At 42.4% G+C, this 15,500-nt stretch overlaps 1 protein-coding gene across 3 annotated transcripts in view; it reads left to right on the top strand.

Annotated features, from left to right (window-relative positions):
* Positions 1–15,500, top strand: part of PDSS1 (decaprenyl diphosphate synthase subunit 1) — a 43,514-nt gene that overhangs the window by 14,085 nt on the left and 13,929 nt on the right. For 2 of the 3 annotated variants that reach the window (XM_084871079.1, XM_084871080.1), the window contains exons 5-7: positions 6,849–6,990; positions 10,560–10,671; positions 10,762–10,871. In XM_084871079.1, the coding sequence (XP_084727205.1) occupies positions 6,849–6,990; positions 10,560–10,671; positions 10,762–10,871 (364 nt within the window). The remainder of the gene's footprint in view (positions 1–6,848; positions 6,991–10,559; positions 10,672–10,761; positions 10,872–15,500) is intronic. The other variant, XM_084871081.1, reaches the window with a different exon arrangement.

The following is a 15,500-nucleotide window of genomic DNA, read 5'->3' as shown; positions in this document are numbered from 1 at the left end:
TGTATGATGACTGGATTCTGAGTAGGAGTCACTCTGGAATCTGGTCTGGGCGCCTTCCTTTTCCACCTTTTTCATGACTAAGGAAGAACGACTTAGCTGTAATAAGCATTTTAGAAAGAAGTCTGAAAGTCAGATTTAGTTTTCTTGTTCAGAAGTAGAGACTACCAGGATGTATGCATACATGTAATCACTGTCCACACGGGCCAGCTAGTCCAAAGGTTGATGGGTATGATGTGATAAGCTTTGCCATGATTCCGGGCACCACACCCCCTGCAGCGCCTGCCTGTCTGGGGCTTACCAAAGGCATTTTGACTGTGGATCCTTAGCTTTTGTGTTTTGAATATATTTAGATTTTAAAATATTAAAACAGCAACTTTTAGTATTAAAGGAAGTCTTAAAAGGAAAGAGGATGTAACCATATTACCAAATGCAGCTGACTTTACCATTTCCTCTGCCCCACCCTCTTCCAATCAGTCCCACAGTATGCAAATAATTTTGAGTTCTGCTTTGTTTCCTTACCATTGTTTTTTAAAGTCTTCATCATGGTGCCGCAGAGTTTTCATAGTTATTATTTTCACATCATGTATTCTATTGATGGAAATTCCTGTAGACCATAATGTACTTATACATTTCCCTAGGGTCGAATATGTGTAGTATAGTCCCTTTCCTCAACAAATTATTTTTTCTGATTTTTTTTCACATTTTGTGGTAAAAAAACATATAATATAAAATTTACCATCTTCAACCATTTTTTATTTGTTTGTTTGAATGTTTATGGTGCGTTTATTAATCAAATAGGTGGCAATCTGAGAGAACGGCAGATGTTAAGACTGAAAATGCCACTCTTGACATTTCATTGCCGCTAAGCTCTTACATAGGGTGTGGTGGGGGATCTAATGTTAGTGAGTTGCCAGGATCTGCCTTTTTTTTTTTAAAAATCTTTATTGTTGAAAGTATTACATAGATCCTCCTTTCCCCCCTCCCCCCCATTAACTTAACCTCTTCCAGCCCGCTCACATCCTTGCTCCCCAGGTCTGTGTCCACAGGTTATACATATGTGCATACAAGTTCATTGATTCAACATATATTTTAAAGAATGCCTTTGTCAGCACTAAATTTAAGGATGTGGTCAGAGTGAGCATCAGATGTTGCTCCTTAGCGGGTGCTCCCCTCTGCCCACCGCAGCGTGGTGCCTGCTGCTGCACCCTTGCAGCTCCAGCACATGCTCGGTGCTCAGGGGAGGGTCACCCTGAGACTTTTGGTGAGCTCCCAGATGGTTTGAACAAGCAGTGAGATAAATCTCTGGCAGCGACATTTTAACCATTGTAATGCCCAAGTGTCATAAACCCCAAAGACTACCAGGGAGCCGAATCCGATGCAATTGCAGAAAGCCTGTATTTATTTCGGACTAGTCCGAGCTCAGTCCCCACTTACACCAGTGAGGGCATGGCAAGAAAGAGAAAGAACTTAACATATCAATGGGTTATATAGGGAGGGTGGTGCCGCTACCTTGGCTGACCTGATTGGTTGGGTTAGGCCTAGGGTCCAGTTACCAGGAGCTGGACCCACCCCACCCTGCCCTCTCGCCGCGCCCTGCCCCCTCACCCCGCCCTGCCCTCTCACCATCATCCGGCTCAGTTCCAATTCACTTAGAAGGCAGAGCCGCAGCAGTGCTCCCTCCGAGCCAGACTCGAAGTGCATGGCATGTGGTCTAGACTCTGGAGCAGGTCTCTCAGCATTGGCCCGGCTGGGGTTTGGGCCACCTTATTTGTGGGGGGAGGGGTTGTCAATGTGCATTGACCTAAGATAGTGGCATCATATAGTGGCACCCCTGGCCTCTATCCACAGGTGCCAGAAGTGCCCCCACCCCCAAGCTGGGGACAGCCCAGAGTCTCCAGGCATTGCCAAATGTTCCCTGGGGAACAAAACCATCCCTGGTTGAAAACAACTCATCGAGGGAAAACGTGTGTTTATATATATACAATATATATATATATATTTTTTAATATATATTTTATTTTTTTACAGAGAGGAAGAGAGAGGGATAGAGAGTTAGAAACATCGATGAGAAAGAATCATCGATCAGCTGCCTCTTACACACCTTCTACCGGGGATGTGCCTGCAACCAAGGTACATGCCCTTGACTGGAATCGAACCCGGGACCATTCAGTCCACAGACCGACGCTCTTTCCACTGAGCCAAACCAGTTTTGGCTGTTTATATTTTTTATTTCTCAGATTAATACTCAATACAGTTCATTACCCTCAGAGATAACACGAACAGGAAAATAGTTTGCACTGCTCTACCTCCTGTCAGCTGTTATCCTCGAAGGTGAAAGATTTCTCAGCTTGCTTTACTAAACATGGGAGAACATAACACAGAGAAGGCATTGCTAGTTTACAAAGTAACTTCAAGACTGCCCTCTCCAGGAACGTCTTAGCTGCAGTGTCATTCTCCCCTTAGGTGATCGGAGCAGGGCTTGCTGGAGGCACAAGGCAGAGGCCCATGTCTGGCGCTAGGCTGTGCGCCATGCGGAGGCATGCATTTGGATAGTTACATAGGGGTGTCGAACTCTATCAGAGAAGGGGCCAAAATCTAAAATCCAGCCTAAATCGCCGGCCGAATGGTTTACTGAACAGTCATAAACTGACAATGTCAAAAACTGACAGCGGAGTGCAGTGATGACAGCGCGGTGCGGGCCACATTGCAAGGCCTGGCGGGCTGGATTTGGCCCGAGGGCCTTGTGTTTGACACATGTGGGATAGTAGTTTCCCAGCTACATTATCCTCTAAGCCTCAATTCCTTGAGAATAAGGACCCTTCCTATTGTAAATTCACCCCCTCACCCATCCCGCAGGACTCTTGTAGACGAGGCTCTTACTGAACTAAATATCTAGCTGTTAGTTCCATGACACTTAAAGCAGAGAGGGGTTTGGGGAGAAATGGAGAGCTGGGCCTGGTGTGGTTTTGCTTGCTGAAAAAGATGGATGTGACAGAGCGGACCAGAGGGTAAAGAACACGTTCCACAGTCTCAGTAGTACAAGGACGCAGACTTGGAGCAAGTCAATTCAGTGGCAGATAAAGGTAGTCTGTATGGATATATAATTAGCATACTGAAAACTTGATCATACGTTTCTCTATCAAGGATTTAGGAAATGCAGTTCACATCCTGAGAGTTGTGTAAAGACAGACTTCATTTGCATTTTAAATAGTGAGTTTGCTGAGAGCCAAACTGATGAGATTCTAATCATATCTTTAAAACCCCTAGTTATGCGGAGGCTGAGAAGAAAGTAGGGCCTCCCTGCCATGATTGTTTTCCAGAGCAGCAGCCTCTCTGCGCTCCAGCTGTGAAGAGACTTGGGAGGTCCTTAGCACAGGACCTCTGAACTGATGCCCAAGGTCCAGGTCACCCATGGGGACAGGACAGACCCTCATCCCACTTTCCCACAATTCATAGGTGGTGCTGCAGTGGGTCAGCAAAGGTTGAGCCTGTGCCAAAACCTTTAAGAAAAGCTTCCATTTGGCTTACAGAAAATTAAATTATTACTCCCACTAGAAGGAGTTGTGTTCCCTAAACTGTGCATCAGAATCACATGGCATGCTTTTGAAAAATGCAGTTCCTGCACCCCACCATTAGAGATTGTGATTCAGTGTCTGAGGTCTTCGCCTGCATTTTAGAGTATTGATTCCCATATGGTGGACCAGGGATAGATATTTAAGAAACAGTGAGCTTGCCAAAGTTCTAAAAAGCCAAATGAAACACTAATTTTTAGAACTGTTGGGAGAGACAGAGAGAAGAACATTTTAAAATAGAACTAGAGCCTTTTGTATGCCACTTGAGAACTCAGTGTGTACAACCTCTAGATTTGGGAATAGGAGCTCTCTGTCTCTATTGTTAAAGTGAAACCAGATTTACTATTTTATTTGCTTCACTACTTTACTCCAAACCAACATAATACATTGCCAAGGTTTGATATTTCTTTTTATAGACAATTTTTCCTCTTTGGGGGTTCACTTATAATTTGTTTCAGACTTCACATTATACATTAGTCTGAATAGGGGAAAACAGGTTATTTTTAATCACATGGAAGCTGTATGGAATGTGCGGGGGAGGTCATATATCTATTTTTGTCTGTGCTTAAAATTATTCATTATAAAATTTTTGTTTTAGTTTTAATGAAGGAAAAACAAGTGTCCTAAAGGTATGAATCACACACGCTCTTGCAGGTGTGATGTTCAGAGGACATAGCCAGCTTTCAGACTCAGGCCTCCTCTGCTCCTGCTGTTGGGCTTTCTTAGATCCTCTCCCAGAGGCTGGGAGGGCGTGGCAGCTGTTTCACAGCAGGAAGTAGACATGGTGCCCAGCTTTTTAAAGGAATGGCTCAGTGTTGCACTTTGGAAATTTCATCTTAAAGATAGTGTGAGACTTTCCTATAGTCTATACATTTTGGGTGTCTGCCCCACCATTATGCTGTGCTATGCATAAGCAGTGGCAGTATTTTCCAGATAGAAGCTGACACACATTAAAACCTAATTGTATAGGGGAAAATGCATGAGATAAAATTATAAAGCATTTAAAATATGCCAAATAACATTCTAAGCAAGAATCTTGATTTCATCTGTTGAGAATTTAACCATGCAAAATGCCATTTTCATATAGTCATTTTGTCTATGAAATTAAAAATTATTTTAAGGATCTTTATTGTTTTAATATCTTCACAAAAACTCTAGTGTCAGTGAGCACTGCCGTTGTAGTGCAGTTTCCAGGAGGAACCCCTCTCTGCTGGCATGGTTTATGGGAACGAATGTGGTACCCAACTCATAAATTTATGAGAAAGGCTAGAGGCCTTACCAGTTTTGTTTTGTTTTTTGAGATAGTTCCACTACTAACCAGTAGGAAGTATATATTTTATTAGAAATCCAGCTGATAAAATATTCTAAAAACTAGCCTTTTGTGTTTTGTGTATTAAAAAAAACAACTGTAAAAATCTATATATTTCCTATGCATTAAACTCAAATAAGATAGGGCTCAATAAATTTACCTGAAGAATACATAAGGTCCAAGCTTCCTACTATGGCCTCTGTGAATATCTCACTAAGGGATTCAGAACAGCTCGTAGGATCCATCTGAACTGCAATTTTTGTATTTTAAGAAAGTGGTTTTACAGGATGACTTCTCCCTGCCTTCTGTTGCTTTACTTTTTCCCTCTTGAAAGAATGTGTTGTGATCTGGAAGTATTTAGAACTGTTCTAATTGTGACAAATTAATAAATAATCAGCAATTGATTTCATGGCTAAAAGCAGTTGAAAGGTTCTGAGGTTTAGTTCTAACATCTTACTTCAGAGGAGCCAGTGAAATATCACAATATAAAATTGTATTTAAAGCAAAATCAAGAGATATCCCCTTGCTGATTAAGTGTTTGTAGTTAAGTTCCAGCATCTTTAATGTACGTACATTTCATGTTTCATTGTTTTTCTGCCAGGTTTGAGGAATCAGAATGAGCGCTATCTTTTACAGATGTTCAAGATTAGGTTTTTCAAGAAAAAGTCATGTTTTAGTATCCCTCTCACTTTTTTCTCCCCTAAGAGTTAACTTGATAGTAGTTGAAAAGTAAGCTGTTAGGATAAGTGAAACATTTGGTTAACATGTGCTTAAGACAGGCGTATGTTTCAGATTATGAAAATTTTTTTAAAATATATTTTATTGATTTTGTACAGAGAGGAAAGGAGAGAGATAGTTAGAAACATCGATGAGAGAGAGTCATCAATCAGCTGCCTCCTGCACACCCCCTACTGAGGATTTGCCCGCAACCAAGGTACATGCCCTTGACCGGAATCGAACCCGGGACCCTTCAGTCCACAGGCCGACGCTCTATCCATTGAGCCAAACCGGTCTGGCAGATTATGAAAATTTAGTTGACTATTTCCCCAGTCTGATTTTCTTTAAAATCAGAGTTTTAAAATTCTCATAGATGGTGATGGTGATAATGATTATTAAAAAGAAACTGGGGTGCATTCCCTTTTAACTATAAAACTCAACATCTGTGTATCTTCTTGAGAGTGTTTATCCTATAGTTAGTGTTAAATCTGGAAAACAAAAGTAGAAATTTCTAATGTAAAGTTTAAATATAAGTTGGAAGAACATTTTTACAAAAATTCTATTTTGGTTATTGATGGGCCTTCTTACTAAGCACTTAAGACAGTATTAAAGGCTTTGAACATCTTGACTGTTGGTTCTCTGATACACTTTTTTAGAATTCTCCTCATCTATCTCCCCCTTCCACCTCTAAAATTTAATTGTAAACTTGATCAGCTGACCAAGATCACTATATAAGACAGAAAGATGATTCTTCAGCCTGATGGCAAGATTTCTGCAATGTTTAGTCCTCTTTTTGTTAATCATACACATTCTACTTCTTAATGCAGTACCCATCTATATATATAAAAGCCTAATATGCAAAGTGTTTCTATGGGAATTCTACCTGGAGTTCTGTTGCTTGCTGTGATGTGTGCTGACCACCAGGAGGCGGCACAGAGCAAAGGAAGGCTCCAGCCAGCAGCTGGCAGCCAGGGAAGGGAGTCCCCAGCCAGCAGCTGGAAGGCTCTGATTGGTCCTGATCACCAGCCAGACCTAGGGACCCTACCCATGCATGAATTTCATGCACCGGGCCTCTAGTAAAACATAATCTTGTTGTAAAACAAACGTTCTCCAAGAAATGTCTGTTTTCTACAGTTTCTCTTAGAGAAATAAAATTCTTTGTCCTAGATCTGATGTCCAGTTTTCACAAGATGAATGCTGAGAAGGTTATAGGCAGTATCTGTTAAAAAGCATTACTTTCTGTTAACTAGAGATGTGCAAGCCAGCCAGCGCTCCATAGCCTTAATTGCAGAGATGATCCACACTGCTAGTCTCGTTCACGACGATGTCATTGACGATGCCAGTTCCCGGAGAGGAAAGCACACAGTTAATAAGATCTGGGGTGAAAAGAAGGTATGGCTTTTTATTTGTTTTTTAATGTTCTTTGGATTACATTTATTTTTCACATTTGTCTCACTAAAAAATTAAGCTTCTTCAAATGTGGTCTACCAACTTTTAGAATAGTATTCATGTCTTCTTCTTTTTTTTTTTTTAATATATTTTATTGATTTCTTACAGAGGGGAAGGGAGATAGAGAGCTAGAAAAGTCGATGAGAGAGAAACATCGACCAGCTGCCTCTTGCACACCCCCTACTGGGGATGTGCCCGCAACCAAGGTACATGCCCTTGACCGGAATCAAACCCGGGACCTTTCAGTCCGCAGACTGACGCTCTACCACTGAGCCAAACTGGTTTCAGCCATGTCTTCTTTTTTGTTTTGTTTTGTTAATCCTCACTGGAGGATATTTTTTCCAATGATTTCTATAGAGGGTCTAAGGGAAGCTTGGGGAGAGAGAAAGGAAGGGAGGGAGGGAGGGAGGGAGGGAGGGAGGGAGGGAGGGAGGGAGGGAGGGAGGGAAGGAGGGAGGGAGACATTATTGGTTGCCTCCTGCAAGCACTGTGATGGGGCAGGAATCAAGCCTATGGTGCACAGGCCAACACACTTAACCACTGAGCAATACTGATCAAGGCCATGACTTATATAGGTATTTTATAATAAACTAGGCACCTTTTGCAGGAATATTCCTGCAAGACTTCCGGTGGGCTTCCCTCCTACGACCCCACCTCTCCCGCCCTCCCACCTCTCCCACTGCGGCGGGCAGGCGGGGCCACCTCTGTCACTGTCTCCAAGGCCGAGTGCACTGTCACCACGCCTGACTCGCCGTGCCCGCCACTGCCGCCCGGCCCCGCCCCGCAACATGCTGCTAGTGCTTTCCCACCAGCAGTCACAGCCGCCTTGCTTTCCACTTTCCCTTCCTCTTCCTTCTATGCTGTCTTCAGTTTTTACTCCTCCCTCCCTCCGTGTATGCAAATTAACCACCATCTTTGTTTGGTTACTTTGCATATTCACTCTGATTGGCTGGTGGATGTGGCTTGTGTAGTGGAGTGGCGGTTAATTTGCATATTACTCTATTATTAAGTTAGATGAATACCACAGAAAAATAAATATTTCTGGTTATTCTCAGTTTTCTATAGAATTTCATATGTTTATAAGGGAAGTGGTTTCTGAGGGTATCCAAAACACTTATTTCATGAGGAATCATATATTTTCCTTTTGGGCTGATTCCCACATTATGAGTGTCATAAAACTTTAAAGATAAGTAAATAAAACTTTTAAAATAAAATTTTGAAAAAGTTAAATATATACCAAAGGTACTTTTTTTTTTTTTTTAAAGTTCTGCTTAGGCTGCAGGTTTTTTTTTTTAATATATTTTATTGATTTTGTACAGAGAGGAAGGGAGAGAGATAGAGAGGTAGAAACATCGATGAGAGAGTCATCGATCAGCTGCCTCTTGCACACCTCCTACTGGGGATATGCCCACAACCAAGGTACATGCCTTGACCGGAATCGAACCCGGTTCCGTTCAGTCCCCGACACTCTATCCATTGAGCCAAACTGGTCTCAGCCAAAGGTACTTTTTTACAATGATAATTATACCTTTTGAAATAGAGACTCTATAATTAGGGTTGGTTCATATATTTAAAACGTATTTCTGTATTATTTTATTAGCATTTTTTGAAGGAGCTATGCAAAACGGAGAGTGTTGTTGGAGATGCTTCAGGCATGGGTTCAAAGGATGGGGATGCAGTTGAACAAATAAAAGTACAATGTGCAGGCCTTTGGGAGCCTTCTCCCCCCACACTCCTCCGTGCTGCCCGCCTGTGACAGACCTAACACTGATGGGAAAGGTTTCTTCTCAACTTCCCCTCGCTCACGCATGCATGGTGCTTGGCGCCTGCTGTGCTCTTTGCCCTTATTAAGAGAAGAAATGTGTGTTCATTGTTATCTTCACATGCTAGTTTTGCTTTAATGTCCTTCACTTTGTTGTATAATCGAGTCCTGCAATTCCATTTGTAAGATTTTTTTAAAAAATATATTTTTTAATTGATTTCAGAGAGGAAGGGAGAGGGAGAAAGAGATAGAAACATCAATGATGAGAGAGAATCATTGACCGGCTGCCTCCTGCACACCCCCTACTGGGGATCAAGCCCACAACCCAGCCATGTGCCCTGATTGGGGAATTGAACCTGGGACCCTTCAGTAGACTCTATCCACTGAGCCAAACTGGCTAGGGCTGTGAGGTTTTTATTTCAAATTGTAGATTAAAGATTTTGCGTCTCATTAACAGAATTCCATTCATCAGAACATTGGTAAAGAGAGGGTACAGTTTTATTTTGAAAAGGTTGTGGGTAACTATGATATGTCCTGCTGGTCAGCTGTCAGTCAGTGTTCTTAAAGCCTAATTTGGCTCTTGGTCAGGGAAGAAGATTAAGAGAACAAATGAAGGTCTTCTCCTTGACCAGTCCCCTCTATAACAGCCTCCGTTGTTGGGGCCTCTTTCTGAGTGTGGGTGAAGGACAGTTCCCACTGCCATCTGCTTCCTTGAGCTGTGAGTCTGGTCTGCCCCGCACAAAGCCACCTGCCAATCTCCCCTTTCCTGTCCCTCAATCCAAACTACTCTGACAGTGATAAAATAGAATGTAAAAAGTCACACAGTGCCACCTCTATGAGCCCCCATTTCATGCCTGTGTCCCAGACATGCCTGCCTTTAGCCCCTTACCCCAGGAAGCCCAGGCTAGCAGCTTTAGTTCCATACGCTAGAACTTTTGCCTCCAGGAACCCTAGGGCCCGGAGAGGAAAGAGGTAAAAGCTTAGAGATCTGCTAATGATGTAGTATAGATGGATGGACCTGTGTGTGCACATATGTCTCATGATTATAAGATGGCTTCTCAAGATATGTCTCATAAAATGACAGTTCATTTGTAAACATAGTGAACATCATTAATTTTAGATACTAGAGAAGCAGTAGACAATAAAACCTTAAAATGTGGTTTGTTGAAAAGTCTATAAATTAAAATTTCTATGAACTCTAGCATTTATAACTAGTTACTCTATAACATAACACTTGGGCATACCTTTTGGTATGAAAGTTAGTGTATTTGATTATAGCATGTAATTCAGTTATGTCTAATTTATAGTTAGTTGCAAATACTGTATGACATCTACTCACAAATGAGTGCTGGAGGAAGAAGGGGAAGGACTTGGCAGAAGAAGCAGTAAGTGCAAAGGCGCAGCGAGGCGGTCTGAGGAAGTGGTCCAGCATCACCAGCAGAAAGCAGCTGCTCTTGGAGGGGCTGGGCTGGGGGGTGGAGCTGGAGGGTAAGATGCCTTCCATCTCCCGGCATCATTTCTTTAGGTCAGAAGCGGGGAGCTCGACGGACAAGCTCTGAGAGCCAATCCAGTCCAAACAATGTCCCAAATCTGGAACTGTTTTCACAAAATGCCGTTGAGCAAGAGGAAGGGGAAAACTCACATCTAAGATGGCCCCTTCCTCTCACTCCGTAGCTTCTGAGAAGTCTGCTTCATTGTTGACTAACACCCTTGCCCTGACACTTTTCTCTGAAAGGTTTTTCTTTTCTAGGCTGTTCTTGCTGGAGATTTGATTCTTTCTGCGGCATCTATAGCTCTGGCACGAATTGGAAACACAACTGTTATATCTATTTTAACCCAAGTTATTGAAGATCTGGTGCGTGGTAGGTTAATTCCAACTTTCCTTTTTTTATTCCATCTTAGTATGTAGGTGGGCAGTAAAACCATGTCTCAAATAATCCCTTTCTTTTTAGGTGAATTTCTTCAGCTAGGATCAAAAGAGAATGAGAATGAAAGATTTGCACACTACCTTGAAAAGACCTTCAAGAAGACTGCAAGTCTGATAGCCAACAGTTGTAAAGCAGTATGTACGTTCTGTCTTCTTTCAAGTTAAAAAAAAAACAAAAAAAAAAAAACCTCTTTCTTGAGAGTTAATTCTCCTAGAAAAAAATTCACTGGAGAACCTTAAAATAGTACCACAAACCCCAGAGGTCATTGAGAAAAGAACCCCAAACAGTGGAGAACTTCTGCTGTTTTCATATTTCTGTCTTCTTTTGCTATGCAGATATTCACTTTTTATTCTCTTCCCCCTCCACCCCTGGCAAGTGTTTAATCCAAATAAGCTTTAGTCACTAAATCTAATTTCCAAACTATGTTATCTTTTGGACAGCTTCTGAGTAATTCTTTTCATGATTGCTGTCCCATAAAAAGTGTGCCTTTAAAAAGTTATGAAGTGCTGTGTTACCCAGGAAAAAATGTCTAACTATAATACTATATTGTACTAGTGTTTTGTGTTTTTTTATGAGTAGTAGATCCTCCTATTATTTTTACGTGAAATATAAACAAGCCATTTTTCTTCAGAATATAAATTGTGAGCCATAACTTTTTCTTTACTTAGCCTTCTCCCTGGCCTTCCCTCCGCTGTCCATACTTTTCTTTTTAAAAACTCAGTTAGCATTGTCCTTAATCTATAGACTAAAAATGTGTGGTGTCCAGTGCTAGCCCATAAAAAATGTAAGTTCGCTCCATAGAATTATCCCTGTTATATGTCTCAGCCTAACATGTAACAGATGAAACCTGGGCAAGTAATACTCCCTTGTAATTAAAGCAACAAGAAAGAAAACCAGTCAGGGGCAAATGTCAATTGCTGTCATGATACACTCTTAACATAATTACAGCTGAAGAGCTTTTCCTCAGGCCGCGGGTAAAAAAAGTCCCGTGCCAGTTGTGTCTCTGTTTTGAAAAGTGTCAAGAAATGGATAATTGTGAGCCAGAAAAGAACAAGGACAGCATTTTCTTCCTAAAAAAAGATCTAATTGAAACCCAAAGGAATGTAAATTATGTAGAACATGTTGGCCATGATTTCAGCCACTTTTGTCTTTATTAAAGGGGCTATTTTTATTTCTAAGAAATTGAAAGTTTTTTAAAAAAGAGAGACAGATGTGTCCTGGCCTGTTTGCTCAGGGATTAGAGCATTGGCCCATGGACCAAAGGGTCTTTAATTCGATTCCTGGTCTAAGGCATGTACCTCATTACAGGATTGATCTCATGCCCTGGTTGGGGTGCGTGTGGGAGGCCATCATTGGATGTGTCTCTTACATTGATGTTTCTCTCCTCCCTCTCTCACTCTTTCTTCCCCCCCCCCCCCCCCCATTTCCTCCTCTCCACTCTAAAAATATTCTTTGTAAGGATTAAAAAGGAGAGAGATTGATGAAAATACGGTAGACATGCCGAGACCGGTTTGGCTCAATGGATAGAGCGTCGGCTTGGGGACTGAAGGGTCCTGGGTTCGATTCCGGTCAAGGGCATGTGCCTTGGTTGCGGGCAAGTCCCCAGTAGGTGGTGTGCAAGAGGCAGCTGATCGATGACTCTCTCTCATCGATGTTTCTAACTCTCTATCTCTCTCCCTTCCTCTCTGTACAAAATCAATAAAATATATTTTAAAAAAGAAAATATGGTAGACACGAATGCCAACTAAAAAGAATGACCTACTTAAAAGGGTCCATAAAGCTGTTCCATTAATTGATCATACCCTTGATCACCAAAGTTTCTGTGAAGATCAAGATCCATCCTTACGAGGCCCCTGGTGTGTTCAGTGAAGCTTGCTGGTGGTTTCACCAACTTGAGCCTGCAGTTAGAAGCACTAGCAGGTAGAGGGACTGTTAGAACTAGAAACACTGAGAATCATTTGTCCACACAGAATAGAAATCCCATTGGCACGTGGCAGTAGCATCACTTGGAGCCAGCACAGGAACCAATACCCTCAGTGATTAAATCCTATGAAGGGGCCAAAGAAATAGGCCCAACTCCTCCAAGAAAGGCTTAATTGTGGTCACAGACCTCTCTTAGGAAGCCAAGACATTATAGCACATGTAATGTTTATAAAGAGCCCCTTTTCTTCACAGATTAGCAAGTGAACAGTGGATGCGAATGTTAACATGGCTCATCCTATTAAATATGAAATGTGTTATTCTGTCCACTAGGAGGCATGCTGGCATCATCCCAGAACTACCCACTTCCATGGGATGTATTTCTAAATTCCAGCTTATTAGAATAACAAAGCAAAATCATTGTGGGCTCTCTGGATAAAAGTTTCTATATTTAAGTGTATATGGGTAGATATATTCCAAAGGTGTTATGTTTTCAAAATTGCTATTTTTATATAGCCCTGGTATTTAAAATGCAAGTATATGTGGACTCCAGAAGAATGCTTGCAAAGCAAATTACAGATGTCAAAAGGAGATAAAGAGAATTTAAACATCAAGATTATTAGAGAACTAATAGAATTCCATGATGTTATAGAACTTGAAGGAAATTTAGCAGTTTATAATTCACTAGAAGCCCGGTGCATAAAATTCATGCAAGGAGGGGTGGTGTCCCTCAGCCCAGCCTGCACCCTCTCCAATCTGGGAGATTGCCAATATAGGCCCCATCCCAGTAGGATCAGGCCTAACGGGCAGTTGGATATCCCTCTCACAATCCAGGACTGCTGGCTCCCAACTGCTCGCCTGCCTGCCTTCCTGATTGCCCCTAACCGCTTCTGCCTGCCAGCCTGATCATTCCCTAAACACTCCTTACCAGCCTGATTGATGCATAACTGTTCCCCTGCCAGCCTGATTGCCCCTAACTGCCCTCCCCTTCAGACCTGGTCACTCCTAACTGCCCTCCCCGAAGGCCTGGTCGACCCCAACTTCCCTATCCTCCAGGCCTGATTCCTCCTAACTGCCCTCCCCTGCAGGCTTGGGTCCCTCCCAACTGCTCTCTCCTGCAGGCCTGGGTCCCTCCCAACTGCCCTTCCCTGCAGGCCCAGTCACCCCCAACTTCCCTCCTCTGCCGGTCTGGTCACCCCTAACTGCCTTCCCCTGCTGGCCTGATCATCCACAACTGCCCTCCCTTGTTGGCCTGGTCGCTCCAAACTGCTCTCCCCTGCTGGCCATCTTGTGGTGGCCATCATTGATCACATAGTGGCAGCCATCTTGTATATTGGAGTGATGGTCAATCTGCATACTACTCTTATTAAATAGCATAGAGGCTTGGTGCATGGGTGGGGGCCATCTGGTTTGCCCTGAAGGGTGTCCTGGATCAGGGTGGGGGTTCCCTTGGGGTGTGGGCGGCCTGGGCCAGGGGCCTGAGGTGGTTTGCAGGCTGGCCACGTCCCCTAGCAACCTAAGTGAATGCCCTGGTATCTGGGATTTATTTATCTTCTATAATTGAAACTTTGTAGCCTTGGGTGGAGGCCAGGACCAGCCAGGGCAGGTGGGAAGCTTGGCTTCCTCCATCTCTGAAGGCAACCCAAGCCTCCTGCTTGCTGCAGCTACATGGCCACCACCATTTTTGTTGGGATTTATTTATCTTCTATAATTGAAACTTTGTAGCCTTGAGCAGAGGCCAAGGCAGGCAGGAAGCTTGGCTTCCTTCATCACGGGGGCAACCAAAGCCTGACTGGCTCCAGCTCCATGATCACTGCCATATTTGTTGAGTTAATTTGTATACTCACTCCTGATTGGCTTGTGGGCATGGCTTTGGGGCATAGTGGAGGTATAGTCAATTTGCATGTTTCTCTTAGGATTCTACTAAGGACACCATTACTTCACTCTGTTTTTAACCACTCACAGTATTTTAGTAGAAATAGTAATAAAATCTAAGAGGACTATCTAGGATTGTTTTGTGGCACTGGTTGGATATGAATGTAGAAGTACTCTTAATTGGCTATTTATTTGTATACAGTCATGCCAAGTACATCCTGTAGCTTTCCAGTGAAGGTATGACTTGTCCTCCAGAAAATCTGATGGGAATGAGACTGAGAGGTCTGGTTGCCATCCAGTATTATTCAGTCCAACTGACAGTGGCTGAGCTGGGATTTGAACCAAGAACTGGATATGGTATTCCTACGTTCAGTTTTCCTCTTTTCTGAATTTATGTGGGTGCATGTGGCTGGAATCAATAAGCTATCTTTCTATTATTAAGTTTTCAATGATACAGAGTGCCACCACAGAACTTTATGTGGGTCATATTTATAGAATACTGTTTTTGCTTATGTTTTTATTATCTAACCTTATTCAGATTTTGCCAGTTGTCCTAATACTGTTATAACAAATGGAAACAATTTTTTTCTGGCCCAAGATCCAATCCACACTCGCATGTTGCATTTAATTGTCGTGTATCTGTAGTCTCTTTTGTTCTGGAACAGCTCTTATTTTACGACTAGTGTGGTTCACTTGGTCACCGGACTAGGGTGGTGCCTGCCAGATTTCTTCACTTTCAAATTCAAACTCCCAGTCTCTGGTTTTCGCATCTATTTATAATCCTTTCCTGAGACAGTTATTACTGTGCTGGTTGCCAAATAAATGTAGAGAGATCCTATTATCTCTCTACATCACATTTCTACACTGAGTTGGTATTTTATTCTAAGAAAGTTTTTTTTAATTGTCACCTGAGAGAATATTTTTGCATGGATTTTTCTTTTTTCTTTTCTTTTTTTTTTAAGAGAGAG

This window comes from Pipistrellus hanaki (assembly GCF_964339955.1).
Source record: "Pipistrellus hanaki genome assembly, chromosome: 1".
Lineage (NCBI taxonomy): Eukaryota > Metazoa > Chordata > Mammalia > Chiroptera > Vespertilionidae > Pipistrellus > Pipistrellus hanaki.
Note: the sequence above shows the minus strand (reverse complement) of the source record. Positions and strands in the feature narration are given on the sequence as shown.